We start from the raw sequence: 18,478 nt of genomic DNA on the forward strand, positions 1-18,478 counted from the left end.
CATCTTGCAACTCACTTTGGTCACAGACCTGGGAACTTGTCAGAAATGCAGACAACCGGGTCCCACTCCAGACCTCCTGAATATGTGAATTTGCATTTTGGTAAGATTCCCAGGTGGTTCCTAAACACATTCAGGTTGGAGAAGCGCTGGTTTGAGCATGGGAAGAATGGCAATGATAGCTTTGGGCATGGGGTAGGAAGGGTTAATGTTTAGTTTGGCTCTGGCCAAAGTGCCGGAAACAGAAGGTTCCAGAGATTGAAGCATATGAACTGATGGGACAGGAAGGCTCCTTCCTGCCTATATCCTGGATAGCCAGGGGCTCCAGCCGAGCCCTGCACTGAGCCCCCCTAGACCCGCAAACAGAGAGCAGACTGGGACAAAGGGAGGCCCGGGCACCTCTGCCCAGGGCTGCCTGGGTTCAGAGTGGCTGGGGTAAGCCCAGGGATGTACAGTCCTCTGGCCAAGGTCATCTGAGGTCTGAGGCAGTGTGAGGAGGCCTGGAGGAATGCCATGGGGCTCATGAGCAGAGCCCCCCAAGGGAGGATGGTGGCCAGCACTGGGACAGCTGTGTGAGGGCCCTGCCTCTCCCTTGTGTACCCGGGCTTCAGCGGGTGGGGAGGGCCAGATCCTGCATGCGGAACTCTGACTGTCCCTGGCTTTTGTCCCCAGTGCTGGAGCAGCTGCTCCCGGAGCTCACTGGTCTGCTTAGCCTCCTGGACCATGAGTACCTAAGTGACAGCACCCTGGAGAAGAAGATGGCCGTGGCCTCCATCCTGCAGAGCCTACAGCCTCTCCCAGGTCAGCCCGGACGAGCCACTCCCCTACAGACAGCTGTGTCACCCTTGACCCTCCTCAAGGACCTTCAGTAACTCCCCAGGGCCTGTGCACATACAGGTTCCGCTCACAACACACAGGTTCTGCTAATAATGCTCTGGTCTAATGTTCTTGACCACTTAGAGCCTGCTCTTCCACCTCAGTCCTGGCAGTGTTCTTTGTCCTCCTCCATCCCCAGCCCTCCACACATTCACACTCAAGAACACATTGCATTCATCCACTGAAGGACATCTAGGTTGGCTCCACAGTTTAGCTATTGTGAATTGTGCTGCTATAAACATTGATGTGGCTGAGTCCCTGTAGTATGCTGTTTTAAGAATGTAATGCAAAAAAAATAATAATAGTAATAATAAGAGAGCTCATGTATAATGGCATAATTTGGTGTGAACACACTTTATATGCAGAGTTACCAAAAATTATGCTGTAAATGGATAATAAAGATTGTAATGCATTCCACCTATTGTCATGTATGTAAGAAATAAACTTTAAAAAATTTTTTTAAAAAAGAACACATTGCACCCACATACCTGCCACACATGACCTATGATACTCTCACAGGACTCACACAGCACTCTCACACATGATGTACTCCCATGCACCACACATGACCCACAACACATGCTACCTATACCACGCATGCACACAGCACACACACATACACAAAGGTAATGCTCTGAGCTACACCAGACAGACCCCCGACACACAAGCATGTGCACCTCACACCCTCCTGCACAGGCATACAATCCTGCACACACTCATCCTCATGAGCTGCATCCCTGCTCGTGCCCACGTAAGCCCACATCTCTGCCCATTATTATCTGCCCAGCAACACGCTCTGCCCAATGGCTCTATCTTTTCCTCCACACTCCAGGTCAGTTGATGGCACGATGCATCTCTCTGAACTCCAGGCTATACCCGTGTCCTTCCATGCTCAGGGAATCTGAAGGATGCTGTGGGAAGTTACCACTGAGTGACTCCGAACCTTGTTTCCCAAAAAACTGAGTTGACAATCCCTGCCACTCTCACAGGACTCTTGGGAGGAAGAAAAGGGCAGCATTTTTCCTACTGTGCTCACTGGACCCCGTCCCCTGACCATTCCCAGAATAGCCCCATAATTTGTACTAGGTTTCTGGGCCTCTTTTTACTTAGAGACAGATCCTCAGTGACAGAGTAAAAATGAAAACAAAGTGTGAAAAACAGCACAATGACAGGATGTGAACGTGCTTTGCAAAGTGAGTGCTGAGCTCCTGTGGAACAGGAGTCCACCCAGGGCGGGTTGGACTCATCCCTGCCCCCCTCACTGCCAGTGTCCTCCCCTCCCTTCCAGCTAAGGAAGTCTCCTACCTATACGTGAACACTGCTGACCTCCACTCGGGGCCCAGCTTTGTGGAGTCCCTCTTTGAAGAATTTGGTAAGTGCTTCTCCCAACCTTGGTTTTGACACCGTCTCTCCCAGGTGGCTGGGCCTGGCTCTAACATTGCATCATGGAGTCACTTTGGGTTTTCTGGGCTCTGCCAGCTCTGAAAATGTAATTGGAATTTACAGTTATAAGAAATGTTCCTGAGATTTGAGGAACAGTAGGAAGAAAAGTATAAGTCAAAGAGTTCAGCACAGAAGGGGTTTCTCTCCCTCCACGGCCTCTGCCAGCCATGTCCTCCTAGGTCCCTGGCTGAGCAGTCCAATGTCTAAGCAGAAAATGAGAGCTGTGTCAGAGCCTGGCCTTGGAGCAGGCTGGTCAGCGTGTGGGAGGCTGTGTGCCAGCCCAACTCCATCCTGGGGGCAGAGAGCAGTGCTCACCACAAGGAGAAAGCTACAGTCTATGCAGGAATTCTGGGGGCATATGGACCTAGAGAGAACACCAAGCCTTTGTAACACAATTGTCAGAAACCTCCAAAGCACCATTTCAAAGAATGTGATTTGGTCCTCTTGACAGACAAGGCAGGGGATGGGGTGACCAGGTTACCATGGAGGAGTCCCAGGGCAATTGATTAAGCCACCTAGGTGGTGGAGGCAATGTGAAGTCCAATCCTCACTCAGAAAGCTCCAGACCCCAAATCCAGCCCTCTTTAGTTTTCCCTTGTCCAATGCCCTGATCCTCTGTAGACTGTGACCTGAGTGACCTTCGGGACATGCCAGAGGATGATGGGGAGCCCAGCAAAGGAACCAGCCCTGAGCCAGCCAACAGCCCATCTCTGAGAAATGTGAGTCATGGATCCCACACCCTCAAGCCCTGTGCCCCTCTAGAGAGGATGAGGGAAGTTCTCCCCCGGCTGATGGTTGGGCCCTCTTTGTGTGCAAGACCCTGTTCTCTCTCCCAGGTGGTGGTTAAGGGCAGAAATAGCACAAATAAGCATTCATACATCCAATAGCGCATGCATGCGCACCGTGATCCTGCTAAGCAGGGAGAATGTGGTGAGCTAGTCTGTCCCCTTAGGCCTGAAGCACATCACCACGCCAACCTCAGATTGCATACAGAGGTGATGGGAAATTCTGTGGACCAGGGGTTGGGAGTCTCTGTGTACCCTTAGGCAAATCATTTCCCTTCTCAGAGCCTGAGTGTTTCACCCACAAGATGAAAGATTGGACCAGATCTAGGGTTCCCAGACTTGAGGGTCACAGAGTTAGAGACAAGCATTGTCTGTCAACTCCATAGTGGATTATCCTCACCATCAATGGTGATGGTACCAGTTGTTGACAACTTAGTGTATCCTTCACATGCTCAAAGCAACTAGTGAGCTTGATACAACTGCTATTCCCCCTTTATACAGATAAGGAAACAGAGGTTCAGAGAGGGCAAGTGATACGCCTGATGTCCCACAATTAGTAAGTGACAGAACTTAGCTGTGGAGCTGGGGAATCCCCTGGCACAAAGCCTAAGCTGTTCACTAAATAACAGGCCTCATGCGCATGTGCCCTGCTGCTCCTCTTATGTGGATGTGGATGTGGTGGCAGAGTTTGGGGAATCATGGTAGTTCTTTGTAATTCTGCGTGTGCTCAAGCAAAAGTATAGCTACCAGGGTTTGGCAGTCCACAAAACTTTCAGCCATTATAGAGAAGCTCTAATGCTTCAAAATTTGGGGTGAGAAACACAGGACAAATACACTCTTAAGTTCTGCCTTCTCTGTGACTATATTAAAATTATGGCTTCCCATTCAGCGTCTACCTACCTCCTAAGAGCTACCGCATCCTCCTCCACCAGCCTCGCTCCCTCCTGCTCCCTTCTTCTCTTCTCCGCAGCCATCTGATCTCACACACCTTCTTGTCCCCACACAGGCAGCAGACCTGCCTCCGCCACTGCCCAACAAGCCTCCCCCTGAGGACTACTATGAGGAGGCCCTTCCTCTGGGACCAGGCAAGTCCCCTGAGTACATCAGCTCCCACAGTAAGTTCTGGTCCCCTTTGGGGTTAGGGCTTCTCCTTCCTGAGAAGCCAATTCTAAGTGTGTCCATGTCCTGCAGGAGCTGGAGTGCCAGGCCTAGTGCCTGCCCAGCCATGTCACCAGTTCTTGAGGAGAGGCTGCTCTGAGCTTCTGGCCTCTGCAGTGCCAATCTGGGTGGACTGATGGGTGCAGACCAGGGGCCAGGGACTTGGGTTAGTCTCAGTTCTGTGTGGCCTTGGACCACCCCCTTCTCCTCTCTGGACCTCTATTCCTCTACTCCTAAAACAAAAATATACTCACATACATGCATAGGAAGGAGGTAACATAAACCAACCTGTTCTGAGCCCTGAAACTGATGCTAATCCAACTGCTCCTGTCTGGGGATGGAGTAGGGGGGAATAAATTATATTTCAGTAGAATCACATCTTATGATGGGTTAGGTTATCAAGCCAATAACAGGTAAAATAGGGCATGTGGGGAGTGTAGCTCAGTGGTAGAGTGCTTGCCTTCCATGTGCAAGGCCTGGCTTCAGTTCCCAGCACTGGAAAAAAGAAAAGAGAAAAAAGAAAAAGGTAGGACACATGGTCTTATAGGTCTCTAATGTGCACATCCCAGAGATTCATACAATGGTGTTGGCAGAAATCTTAGAAGCTATATTAATATTTAATTCAACACATGTTTTTAAAAATTCTATCTGAATATAGCATTTATTCTCTAATAAGAACATACTTGGAACAGTTTATTACACATATAACTTATATAAATAAATATATAAATATTCCATCTACATATTTTTACCGCTGATGTGCTCAGTAAAATTATATAGAGGACACTAGAATAAATCAACTTTGAAAATCTCTTAAATTTATCACAAAGAAGAGTCCTTGATCTTCCATGATCTCCCCCCAGTGAGTTAATGGATAGTGTTCCTTTGAGGATCAGAAGCTATCACTTTCTTGAAAACATTGTACACAATTATACACAAAGAACCATGTTATGCTTTTGAATGACGTGGAGCTGAATTTGTATATAATGTTAGTGGGATGCTACCCCATCATCCAGAAACACCATGGATACATACATCAAAGAAGCCTGTGCTGATCAGAAACAAATTCCAAGATATAGTCATTTAAGAAAATCAAACACAAAATACTGTGTATAACATATGAGTCTAGCTTTTTTTTTCTAATGAATATACACACATTCATGCATTCTAATAATTTTTTCTAGGCTACGCAAGAAATATTAATGAGGTTTTCCTGAGTGAGATGAAATCTGAAATCTGGGGAGAGAGTTGGGGATGTAATTCAGTGGTAGAGCACTTGCCTAGCATGCTTGAGGCCTAGGTTCCAACCCTAGCACTGAAAAATAATAAATAAATTATATATATATATATTTGAACATGTATTTCAGCTGGGCATAGTGGTGTACACCCTAATCCCAGCTACTCAGGAGGCTGAGGAGGGAGGATCACTTGAACCTGGGAGCTTAAGGCCAGTCTAGGAAACATAGCCAGACCCTGTCTCAAAAAGGAAAAAAAAAAAATCTGAACAAAGGAAACATACTCTTCCACTCATGTTCTTTTGTACTGCTTGGGCTTTTTGTCATGGGGCATTTTATTTTTTACTGAGGTCAACTACATGCAAGGTTGAGCATTTTCACGATTTTTTAAAAGTCCAACCAGTGGCATTTGATACACTCAGTGTCGTACAGCCATCACTACTCTCCAGTTCCCAAACATTTTCATCATCCCAAAGGAAACTGCTGTTAACCAGTCAATCCCCAGCCCCCTTCACCCAGCCCCTGCGGACCTCCAGTCTTCTGTCAGCGTGGATTTGCCTATTCTGAATATGTTGTATAAATGGAATCACATACTACATGACCTTTTCTGTCTGGCTTCTTTCACTTCTCATAATGCTTCCAAGGTTCATCAGTGTTGGAGCATAGGCCAGAATTTCGTTCTTTTCTATGACCGAATAACATTCTGTGTATCTACACCATGTTGTGCATATCTGTTTATCAATTGATGAACATTTGAGTTGTTTCTACCTTGTAACTGTAGTAGGTCTGCACCAGATGATCTGTTGCCCTCTTTAGCCTTGATTGTCCCAAGTTCCATGTTACTACAAGCAGCTGTTTGGATGTAAAACAGGCACCTTTTTCCTATCTCATTGACTCCAGGGCAGGGGAGGAAGGAGGGGGAAGAGGTGCTGCTGGGCCCTAATCCCAGGTCAAGCACCTCAGCTAGATGAGACCCCTACATCTTCCCAGAAAGCTCACTTCCCTTTCAGACAGGGCAGAGAAGCACCCTCCTGGGAGCAGCTGGGAAGGGAGGGCCTCAGGAAGGGCCGAGACCTTGTCCAGGGAGCTCATGCCAAGCCTATCAGGGAGTATCCTTCCTCTGGCACACAGCGTCCAGCCCTGCCAGGTGTTGCAGTGCTTCATCCTGTCCCTCTTTGACACACCTTTCCCTCCCAGCTCCCCCTGCTGCTCTGGCCCTGACACCCCCAGTCCACCTCACCCGTGTGTGGTCAGCATCTGAGGCCTCAGATTGTCTGCTGTGAAAGGCAGCTCGAGCCCCTCTTGGGAGATAGAGCTGGGAGTCCCAGTTGTGGGAAACATCAGTGCTGCTGCCCTCAGGAAACAGATGGACAGGAGGGGCTGGGAACCCAGAGCAGAGCTCTGAAGATCAGTGTGTGTGAGAGCGAGTGGGACTGGGCTGAGGAAGACCTCCTGGAGGAGAGGCTGTGCTTCCATCGCCTGAGTTGGCAACCTCAGTTCTGACCCAAGCTCTGTCACTAGCAACCAGCCATGTGTGGCTTGTTTCCCCATCTGTAAAATGGGGCTGAACCTCCCTCCCATTGAGAATCAGAGGACACAACGATAATGATAGCTAGCATTTGTCAGCACCCAATGTGTGCCACGCTCTGTGCTCAGAGCTTATGTGCATCATATCATTAATCCACAGTGGGGAGCTGTTCACTTCCTGGGTGAAGAATCGGAATGCAGGGAGGCTGTACTCTTTCCAGGCTCACTCAGGAGATGGAAGAGATAGGATTGGAGCTCAATTCTGACAGAGCCCAAACCCTTCACCAACCGAATTTCCAGCTGAGCCTCAGGGACTGCTTACATCAAAATGACTCTCTCTCTCTCTCTCTCTCTCTCTCTCTCTCTCTCTCTCTATATATATATATATATATATATATATATATATATATATATTTTTTTTTTTTGTAGTGGTAGATGGACAGCATACTTTTATTTTATTTGGTTTTTTTGTTCGTTTGTTTGTTTGTTTTTGTTTTGTTTTTTAATGTGGTACTAAGGATCGAACCCTATGCCTCACACATGCTGGGCAAGTGTTCTGCCACTGAGCTATAGCCCTAGTCCAACTTCATATATTTTTAAAAAATAAATTTATAAATAAATTTGTTCCAATTCATTAGAATTTGATACATTTTCTATTTTATGTATCTTTAGAATTTTCCTATCAAATAATTTTTTTCCAGTGCAGATTCCTCAGCCCAACTCACTCCAGGGATTCCCAAACTCTAGGGATGCGACCCTCAGAATCTGCACTGGAAAACAACCCCTAGGTGATTCTGATGCAGAACAGTTTGAGGTGCCCTGCTCACCACTGCGCTGCTCTGTACCACCTCCCAGCCCCAAAGGAGGATGTGCCCTAACCATTCAGCTCCAATAGCTGTTGCTATTGCTCTAATGCTCGTGTGAGCATTATTATTTGCTCCTGTGGTCCAGTTCTTCCTTTGTATTCCCAGAGGTTTTGAAGGAAAATTGCCTTTCCAAGATGAGGGAGCAGATGTGTTAGGAAGTGAATGGCAAGTCTGAGGGGAGAAGAGGAGGTCTGTGCAGAACATGGAGGCAGATCTAAGCCCTGGCAGCTGGTGCACCAATCCCCACAGTGCAAGGACCAGAGCTGCCACCAAAATGCTCTCACACACACTGATGTTCTGGGTCACTGAGGAGAAGCCAACTGGGAAGGTCAGAGGAAAGATCTTGGAACTGGGTCTTGGATGTGAGGAGTTCTCTGGTAGAAGAGGGCACAGGAAATAGCATGAGCATAGGCCTGGCAGGGCAGTTCCGTGGGACAGGGGCACTCAGGGTATGTTGGGAACCAGAGCAGACAAGATGCAGAGACAAGTCCCCACACCCAGTGTGGGACTGCCCTGAGCTCCACTCTGTATTTCCTGACAAGGGGCAAGGTATCTAGGGCCTTCCCAGCCGTGCCCCTGGGTCTACTCCTGGGTCTGTCTGTGTTTCTCCATGCTCAGCTCTTTCGACAACCCCACAGATGGATGCAGCCCAGCCCACTCGATTGTGGATGGCTATTATGAGGATGCAGACAGCAGCTACCCTGCAGCCAGGATGAACGGAGAGCTGAAGAACTCCTGTAAGTTCACACCAGCTCCACCCTCACAAGGAGCCAGCCCCTGGCATTCATGTGCCCCACCTCTCACCCCAGCCATGGTCACCACAGATGCTCCAAAGCCCTTGTGACCCCAGGGTTCAGTGGAAAGGCCACTGGAATAGGAATCTGGAGCCCAGAATCCTGCCTTTGCCCTGACTCTTGGTAACTGATCTTAGGGGAGCCTAGTTTCCTTATCCATGATGGGGATTTGGTGTGAGCATCACCTGAGACAAAGGCTGCAGAGGTGATGGGGTAATCACAGCTTTTTACTGGGTGCCAAACACTTGGCTGAACATTCTCCATGCCTTGGTGTTCAAGAGGCTGGTCGAAATAAGTACTATTATTTATGGAGATCCCATACAAATGAGGACACTGTGGCTCCCCAAGTGAAGTCACCAAGATCACAAAGCAAGTGGTAAATCCAAAACACAGTGCACTGCATGAGGCAGGCCTCTAGTCCTCACCAACACCATGCCCTGGGTTTCCTCTATGGTCTCAGGGTGTCGGGGCGAGCAGGGGGCTTCCCCAGGACAGCACAGTGACAGGTTCTTTCCTGTGGTGCCTGCAGACAATGACTCGGACGCCATGAGCAGCTCCTACGAGTCCTATGATGAGGAGGAGGAGGAAGGGAAGGGGCCGCAGCCTAGGCACCAGTGGCCCTCCGAGGAGGCCTCCATGCACCTGGTGAGGGACTGCAGGATATGTGCCTTCCTGCTACGGAAAAAGCGCTTTGGACAGTGGGCCAAGCAGCTGACCATCATCAAGGAGGACCAGCTCTTGGTGAGTGCCTTTCTTTAGGTAGACTCACATGTTTCTGCCTGAGGACCACTGGCCTGGCCTTGTGCACAGCTCAAAGCCCAGTGCTTCTGAGATCATGGCTCTCCACACAAGCAAAATTCACACACACACACACACACACACACACACACCCCTTAAAGACCTGAGGTAAGCTCACCAAGGTTTTTGTTTTGCCAGAGAAGAATTTTTTTTATCACTTTAAAGCATTATCTGTTGTTTTTTAGTATACAAGCTAATGTGTTTATTTATAAAACTAGAGAAAAACACAATGAAACGTAATTTTTAAAAAAAAATACCCATGATCCCATAGACCAAGAGATGACTACTATATTTCCACCTTGATTTCCACACCTCTGTCTCATAAAACTTATCTCCTGCAGCACCTGTTGTTATAGAACACCACTGTAAAAGAAAATACATCTTTAATTCCAAAATGGGTGGATGAGCATAAATTTTAGGAAAAAAAAATAATAGTTCCTCCCCAAAATACTCTGCTGACAAGACTGGCTTAACACAGATGCATGTGAAACAAGTCCCTTTGTCACCCTGGGGCAATGAAAGCTCACCCCAGGCAAGCACCAGTACAAGGGTCAGGGCGACCTATTTCCACTGCCTGTGCCTTTTCTGTTCCCAACTCCTGGCCAGGCCAGGGCCTCCAGCATGATGTAAACAGAGTGGGGGGAGCTGGGCCTAACTCCATCCAGACCTCTAGAGGAAGCTCCAGTAATTCACCATTAAGACTGAATTTTATCTTTCCTGCAGGATTTCGTAAATGTTCCTTATTACCACGTTAAGGAAGATCCCTCCCCTCTATTCTTGGTTTGCTAAGAGTTTATATCACAAATGGATACTGAATTATATAAAGTGCCTTTTTCTGATTCTATTGATATGTGTGATTTTTCTCCTTTTTTCTATTTACTTGATGAATTTTGTGGTTGATTTTTTAATATGAAACCATGCTGTGTTCCCAGGGAAAGCTGCACTTGGTCTTGATGTAATGTGCTTTTCTAATGTATCTAGATTCCATTTGTTCGTCTTTTGTTGTGGGCTTTTGCTTCTGTTAGAAGATTAACTGTGGTCTTCCTTTTCTGTAATGTCACTGTCAGTTTCTCCCACCAAGGTAATGCTGGCCTTATGATAAGAAGGGAGGAGCCAGAATCATTATTGATAAACTACCAACCTCCCAAGGCCAGCCCTCCGCCTCTGCTAGAATACCCTTTTCCAAATTCCTGCCATACAGCCCTTTCATGTAGCTTCCTCCCAAGCCAGCCCATTTCTTCTCTACTTCTTAAGACCCAAATAGTCTTCCTGGTATTATGCTGCAATCCATCTCTTCTTAATAGACAGTTGTGCCTGAAGATGCCCAATGACATCCCTGGCTGGCATCTCCATGTCCTTGCACAGTGCCCACAGTTGGGCTGGGTGGGGAGGTCTTTATGGGGTAAGTCAAACTTCCCTGGAGACTTTGGGTGCTCCAAGCCTTTGTATGAGGGTAGCTTCCTGCTCTACCTTCCACTCTAGAAGGCCCTGACCCTTTCTCTCCTTGTCCAGTGTTACAAAAGCTCCAAGGACCGTCAGCCACATCTGAGGTTGGCGCTGGATGCCTGCAGCGTCATCTACGTGCCCAAGGACAGCCGGCACAAGAGGCATGAGCTGCGCTTCACCCAGGGGGCCACTGAGGTCTTGGTGCTCGCACTGCAGAGCCGGGAGCAGGCTGAGGAATGGATGAAGGTATGTGGGGCCCACACCCCACTCCTGTCTTGCCGCCCTTCTTTCCTTCCTCTCTTCTCCAGAACCCCAATGATGGAGCTGGATTCTGTCTCTGAAAGAACCAATCCTTGCTCAGGGTAGAAGGGGTCAGAGCCTGAGCCCAGGCGCCCGGCACGTAGTTGGGGCTTATATTTGGAAATGGATCTTGGATATCTGCAAGAGACAGACGTCACGCTGGGGACCCAAGTTCCCTCTAGTTATTTGGATCCTCTGACATCCCTACTATGAGCTTGTCTGAACTGCACTCATATACCTCCTGGAATGGGGAGCTTAATATGAAGGAAGCTGATTTTGTCATTAGACAAACTAACCGAGGTGGGGGGGGGGAGAAGGAAGGAAGGAAGAAAGGGAGGGAGACAGGGAGGGAGGGAAGGAGGAAGGGCTGGGGTTGTGGCTCAGCGGTAGAGTGCTTGCCTAACATGTGCGAGGCCCCTGGTTCGATCCTCAGCACCACATAAAAATAAACAAATAAAATAAAGGTATTGTGTCCAACCACAATTAAAAAAATTTTGAAAGAAAGATTGGGGGGAGGGAGGGAAAAACTCTTACATATTTTATATGGGAACATTCACCCCTGTAACCAGCACCTGTGGCCCCACTTCTGCATCTTTTGGCCACACAGAACAATGAGAGCCACCACATATTGAGCACTTACTTTGCTCCATGGCTTGTGCTGAGAGCTTCACATACATGATCTTATTTACCCTCACAATGGGACTGTTATCATTCCTATTTTACAAACAAGGAAATGGAGGCACTTAGGACTTGCCAAAGATCTCACTGCCAAGTGGTTGATGCCATAATTTGAATCAAAGAAGTAGATCTACTCCAAAGGCATAGACACAGTGACATGGTTATGACAAAGGAAGACTTTGGTGGCATATAGACTTGGCTCAAGTCCCAGGATAAGCAGCATTCACTGGCTGTGTGATCTTCTACAAATGACTTTGCTGCCCTGTGCCGTGGTTTCCTTGTCTACAATGACTTTACCACCCTGTGCTGTGATTTCCTTGTCTGTAAAATGGTTCTTGTGAAGATGTTAGGGAGCATTCGGCACAGCACCTGGCAGACAGCAGGTGTCAGTAACTGTCAGTGACTGCTGCAATATTGGCGATGCTCCAGTCCCAGTCGTCTCCAGCCGACCTCCCCCTGCACAGACCTCTGCTCCACTCTGACACCTTTCTCTCTCTCCTCCTCTGATCTCCCTGCTGGAACAAGGAAACCAAGCACCTCCCTCCCTCCCTTCCTTCCTGTGATAACCAGCTCTTGCGTGGAATGTTTGGTGCTTCTCCTGACTGCTTTTGTCTCAGGAGGGGAAGGAAGTGAGGGAACCCGCCTGGTGGGGAAATCTCTGCCTCCAAGGGCCAGATGGGTCAGAAGATGGAGCCCCAGACACTGAGCTACAAGACTCCTGTCAGCCATAATCCTTGAGAGGCTGAAGCAAGAGGATCATAAGTAGAGGCCAGCCTCAGAAAGTTCAAGGCTAACCTGGGCAACTTAGTGAGGCCCTGCCTTGAAATAAAAAATAAAAAGGGCTGGAGATGTAGCTCAGTAGCAGAGTGCCCCTGAGTTCTATCCTCTGTACTGCAAAAAAGGAGAGGAACCTGCTTGCCTTAACATTTTATCTAAAGGTTAAGAGCCTGCAGCCATACTGTTTGCTTTTAGTTTCTGGCTCTGCCACTACCCACATATGGCTTCACCTCTCTGAGCCTCATCATCCTAACCTGCAACTTGGGGATCACTGGTTGCTGTGGAGATAAAATGCCTGATGGGTTAGCATCAAATGGTGGCTATCATTACTTTATGATCTACATGCTTATTGCTACAACCTTGAATGAGTGAGTGACTCTGTTTCCTTATCACTGACATAGAGATGATGACCCCAGCTCCTCCCTTGGTCACAGAAGCAGGCCCTCGCCTTGCAAGCCTTTCTGGTTCATATCACCCCTCACATCCACAGTCTAACTCTCTGCAGCCTCAGCAGAGGACCAGTGTTCTCATGTTACAGATGTGGAAATGGAGGCCCAGAGCAAAGAAGTAGCTTTTTCTTTTTTCTTTCTTTTTTTTTTTTTTTTTTTACCAAGGTTTAAACTCAGGAGCTCTTAACCATGGAGACACATCCCCAACCCTTTTTATGTTTTATTTTGAGACAGGGTCTCACTGAGTTGCTAAGGGCCTCGCCAAGTTGCTGAGGCTGGCTTTGAATTCCCCATCCTCCTGCCTCAGCCTCCTAAGTTGCATGTGCCACCATGCCTGGCAGAAGTAGCTTTTTCAAGACACACAATTAAAGAGCAATGAAACCAAGCCTCTTGGTTTCTAGCCCTGTATCCTCTTAGTCCAAGGGACAGATACAGGAGGAAGCCTTTCAGACTCTGATATACCCCATGCTTGTGCAAGTGTCTGCATCCACCCCTCTGTATAACAGCCCTGATCATACAAAACCCAATCATCCTTTCACTCCAGACCTTTCGTGACCATCTTTTCCTGGTTGTCCTCTCCACAGGTCATCCGAGAGGTCAGCAGACCAATTGGGGGAGCCGAGGGTACAGAGGCTCCCAGATCCCCGGTGCTCCAGTGCAAGCTGGACCTGGACAAGGTATGTCTGTCTCTACTAAGTCCTCCTGTCCAGGCAGTGGGCACTCAATATGGACCCCACCCGAGGGGATATCACAGGCTGGTGGTGAAGCCAGATCCCACTGATGGTGCCAAACAAGCAATGCATGCCCCGCACAGAGAAGGCACAGCAGTAGGTGCTCAGTACATGTCTACTAAATGAGTGTCTGTCCAAGGTGCAGTATGAACACAGGAAGGAGTGAGTCACTCTGTCTAGATAGGAGAAGGTCACGTCTGAATAGTACCATGAAAAATAAGTTGGACTATATCACCAGAAAAGAAAGATGGCTGCTTGGAACATGGGTGAAGCAGTCATTGGTCAGCTGGTCAGGGCATGGGCAAATATGTACCAGTGCCTACCTTTTGCCAGGTACTATGGGTAACAAAGGAACTCAGACTCAGATCAACCCTTTAAGGACATCATAGCCTACAGGAAGATTTAAGCTCCACAAAGATTGGTCTTAAAGAATGTAATAAAGGCTAGTATTTATAGACTGTAACTGTGTATAGCATTGTTTCAAATGTTTTATATATATAAACTAATTTCTGTAACAACTTTGGAGTAGGTAAATTTTCAGATGAGAAAACTGTGGGCATGGAAAGATTTATCCAATGTCACATAGTAAATAAGAAACAGAAGCCGGATTTGGTGGTGCACACCAGTAATCCCTGCAGCTCAGGAGTCTGAGGCAGGAGAATCATAAGTTTGAGGCTAGCTTCAGAAACTTGGTGAGACTCTGTCTCAAAAATTTGTAAAAAGGCAGGGCAGGGAATATAGCTCAGTGATAAGAGTGGCCCTGAATTCAATCCTTAGTGAGGAAAAAAAGGAAGAAAGCAAGCAAGAAAGAAGAAACAGAACTAGAGGACTCTACCATCTCAGTGAAGCATCCCAACCATCCACCAGACAAGTACTTGTTAAGGCTCTGCCCATGCTAGGTACTGTGGGAACCCTGAAATATAGTCCTAAAAATAGGTACATCCCCTGCTCTCACAGCACTTAAGCCAGTGAACAAGGAGCCCTGAATCAAATAATCACACAGACTTACAAACGCCAAGCCAAGGAAGTTCTAGGAAGGGAAGAACCAGGTTCCCTAGGAGTGTGTGGTGGGAGCCTGCTCCTCTCTCAGAGGTACAGGAAGGTTCTCTGAGGAAGTCACTTTTCATATGAAGATGAAAAGTTAGCAAGAAAGGGCAAGAGAAAGGGATTCCAAGCAGAGGGAACAGGCTGAAGCAGAAGGAAGCATGGAATTCAGAGGGCGGGGAGAGCCTGTCAGCCCTGTTGGAGTGGCCCTGAATAGTGACAGTGAGGGGGACTGGCTAGAGGGACAGGAGGAGTAGGGAAGATGGCACTTATGGTGAGCCTTACAGTATAGGCAAGATGTTACTGAAGCAGGGAGAGTCAAGGGAGGGGACAGCAGAAGCATTCCCATGGGATCAGGTGACAGTTATGGCAGGGCGGGGTCTCTCATGTGTAGAGGGTGCTGGTGGAGAAGCCCAGCCCTGCCCTCACTCAGCCTTGTCAGTAGTGGGGCCTAAAGGAAAGCAATGTTGATGGTGTGAGAAAGAAAGAGTGTGTGTATATGTGCGCGCACTTGCACACGCGCTTGCACTGGTGGGTACATGCTGTGGTGCAGTTAACAGGATGTGTAGAGATGAGCTTATATAGTTGAGTTTTCCTGCAGCCAAGCCTTTGGGGGAGGGTAACATATTTAGGGTGGTTTTGGGGGTACAAATGGGGCTGAGGATGTGGGTATTGGTGGGTCTGCCTCTCCGTGGAATCATGGGGTTGAAATGTCATCATCCCTCAGTTAATCCCAAAGTGCTCGCAGCATTTCTTGGTATTCTGTGTTGTTGTCTGTACACCACTGCAGAACAAATACAGCCACAGCTTCTGTTTTACAATTTACAGCAGAGGCTTGGGCAGTGCTACCCCATTTCTGACAATTATTATTTTTCCAGTCCTATGGACATAAACAGAAGAGCCCAAGACCTCTCGAGTTCCTCCCTGCTTCCTAGGATGGGGCTTATCACAAAGCACCCCTGGGCCTGGTCTTGGGGATCCTTGGCAGGGGCCTCAGCTCTGTAATTCTGCCTTCTTAAGTGGGTGGGTATCATTTTAACCCTGTCCCAGGCCTGGCTGGCACACTTTAGCTTCTTGAAGCAGGAGAATAACCCTTCACACAGGTGTTAAGAATGATACAACCTGTTGGCCTCAGAGCTTCCCTTGGGCCATCTCTCTGGTGCTTCACAGCAGCCTTCTGAACGGGGAGTGATTCGGATGAGAAAACCAACCTGGGGAAGATGAGAGGATTTTCCCCCATGTGCACAGATAAAAAATGAGAGTAGGGTCCTAATTTCTTCCAAGATCTGACTAACTACTCTGCTCTACCTCACAGGCTACCTTGACCTTGTATGACTGAATCAATGAATGTATGATTGGTCTGGAGTTGGTTTGAGTAAAAATAATGTTGGCTGGCAATGAACTTGCTAACGTGTGTGTCTGCACACGCGCTTATCATTCTCCCATCAAAGCTGGGATCATAATGGACTCCTGTGGGTCACAAGGACCTGTCTCAACTATTTTGAAAATGTCTGCTGGCCCATTCCTTTTCTGTCATCCCTGCTGTCACCTTGGCTCGCCCCCTTCTGGAGTCTCATCTGACCAGGAGTGACATGTCTCCATAGGCTCTTTTGCATTCAGTCTTGGCCCCTCTTGTCCACCCCACAACACCACTGGATTACATTAGCATACCACTACATTCACTCCCAGCTCCCTGTCACCTGCCAAACACAGTGCAAACTCCTAGGACACTGCTGTCAATGTGTGATGACTAATTGCCTCATCCCTAATAGACTATACAACGAAGACACAATATGAGTAAGTCATTGTTGTCCTCTCCATACCTGGCACGATATACCAGGTACATTATAGTGTTCGTTAAACTGATTATCATGTGTGTGGGGAATTGGGGAAACTAAACCAATAAAAGGGTACTTCTGAGTGTCTCCTCTGACGTGAGGCTGTCTGTGTCCCTTCTCAGAGGCTGTCCCAAGAAAAGCAGACCTCAGACTCCGACAGCCTAGGCATGGGAGACAGTGCTTCCACCCTCAGCCGCCGGGAGACCTATGAACATGGTAGGAGCCTCTGCTGGCTCAGGCTGAAGATTGCCAGAGCTAGGAGGGGCCTTAGCTGTGGGTACACAGTGGCAGAGCAGGTCCAGGAGACCTGGGTTAAACGACCTGGACTGTCATACCTGGAACTGCATACTAGTCCCTTGTGTGCCAGCTGAAAGGGCTGCTGGGAAGGCCAGGGATGGATGGAACTGGGACAAGGGGCTCCTTCTCCTCCCCTGACCCATCTCTGCTGCAACAGGCAAAGGGAAGAAGAGCAGCCTGGCAGAGCTGAAGGGCTCCATGAGCAGAGCTGCAGGCCGCAAGATCACCCGCATCATCAGCTTCTCCAAGAAAAAAGCACTGGCTGAGGACCTGCAGACGTCCTCTGCAGAGGAGGAGGTCCCCTGCTGTGGTGGGTACAGGATGTAGAGAGCAAGGGCATTCAGGCACCTAGGGCTAAAGCCAGGAGACCCTCCGTGCCTCATCTACCTGGCTCCCAGGGCAGGGAAGAGAATTCCAGTCTTCTGCATGGCTAAACCCCACTTCACCAACATCCACGCCCTGCCATCACTTGGCTCCTGTGAGGCCCTCTCAGTGAAAGGAAAGATCCACCGACCCCCAGATTTCTGTACTCGCTATGACCTTGGCCCAAATCACTGCCCATCTTGGGGTCTCAGTTTCCTTCTGAATAATGAGAGGGGAGTAACATTTCATAGCATATAACATGCCAGATATGTAAGTTGAAAACCAGTCTCATAAAGAGATTTGGATTAGAATATTTAAGTACCTTTCAATATAAATGCATTCAATGTGAGTGAAAAGGGCTTTCGGAGGCAAAACATTTTTTCATATAAATGCAGCATTCCATTTACTGTAATCCAATAAGAAATCATCTATTTTGAGGGACTGGATGGGGGTAACTCAGAGGCAGAGCACTTGCCTAGCATGCATAAGGTACAGTTTTGATCTCTGGATCCACAAAAAGAAAAAGCTGTTTTGTATATGCAATAATATTCTTCTACCACTAAAAAAAATAATAGGATAAGAGGATATGACTATAAAGAAACATTTTGTAAAAAAAAAAAAAGGAAAGAAAGAAAGAAAAAGAAAAACACAAAATATTTTGTAATCAGGGGGACTGGGGTTGTGGCTCAGTGGTAGAGTATTTGCATAGCATGTGTGAGGCCCTGGGTTCTATCTCAGCACCACATAAAAATAAAAGATTTTGTGTCCACCTAAAACTAAAAATTAAGTATTAAAAAGTTAATATATATGTGTGTGTGTGTATATATATATATATATATATATATATATATATATATATATAAATCAGTGAGTCCAGGATTGTTACAGTAAAATAATATAATAAATTTTAATCTATTTATTAAAAGAGGGAATTCTAAGCGCACCTGTGGTTAGCTATAGTCTGGGCCTTGATTTCAATTTTATAATTCTTTCCCTTGACCGGCTAGTTTTGTTCCCATACTCTGCCACTAGGTGTCAGCACCATCCACTATTTTCTATCTCTGGGTAAATTCTGG

At 47.6% G+C, this 18,478-nt stretch overlaps 1 protein-coding gene across 3 annotated transcripts in view; it reads left to right on the forward strand.

The window, feature by feature from the left end:
* Afap1l1 (actin filament associated protein 1 like 1) overlaps positions 1 to 18,478 on the forward strand; it is a 63,985-nt gene that overhangs the window by 25,675 nt on the left and 19,832 nt on the right. For 2 of the 3 annotated variants that reach the window (XM_026384375.2, XM_026384376.2), the window contains exons 2-11: positions 670 to 798; positions 2,162 to 2,245; positions 2,938 to 3,035; positions 4,108 to 4,216; positions 8,526 to 8,624; positions 9,211 to 9,422; positions 10,992 to 11,171; positions 13,714 to 13,806; positions 16,865 to 16,958; positions 17,197 to 17,349. In XM_026384375.2, coding sequence (XP_026240160.2) covers positions 670 to 798; positions 2,162 to 2,245; positions 2,938 to 3,035; positions 4,108 to 4,216; positions 8,526 to 8,624; positions 9,211 to 9,422; positions 10,992 to 11,171; positions 13,714 to 13,806; positions 16,865 to 16,958; positions 17,197 to 17,349 — 1,251 coding nt within the window. Of the gene's footprint in view, positions 1 to 26; positions 101 to 669; positions 799 to 2,161; positions 2,246 to 2,937; positions 3,036 to 4,107; positions 4,217 to 8,525; positions 8,625 to 9,210; positions 9,423 to 10,991; positions 11,172 to 13,713; positions 13,807 to 16,864; positions 16,959 to 17,196; positions 17,350 to 18,478 lie in introns of all 3 variants that reach the window. The other variant, XM_077796708.1, reaches the window with a different exon arrangement.

Source organism: Urocitellus parryii, chromosome 1, assembly GCF_045843805.1.
Source record: "Urocitellus parryii isolate mUroPar1 chromosome 1, mUroPar1.hap1, whole genome shotgun sequence".
NCBI classification, from domain to species: Eukaryota; Metazoa; Chordata; class Mammalia; order Rodentia; family Sciuridae; genus Urocitellus; species Urocitellus parryii.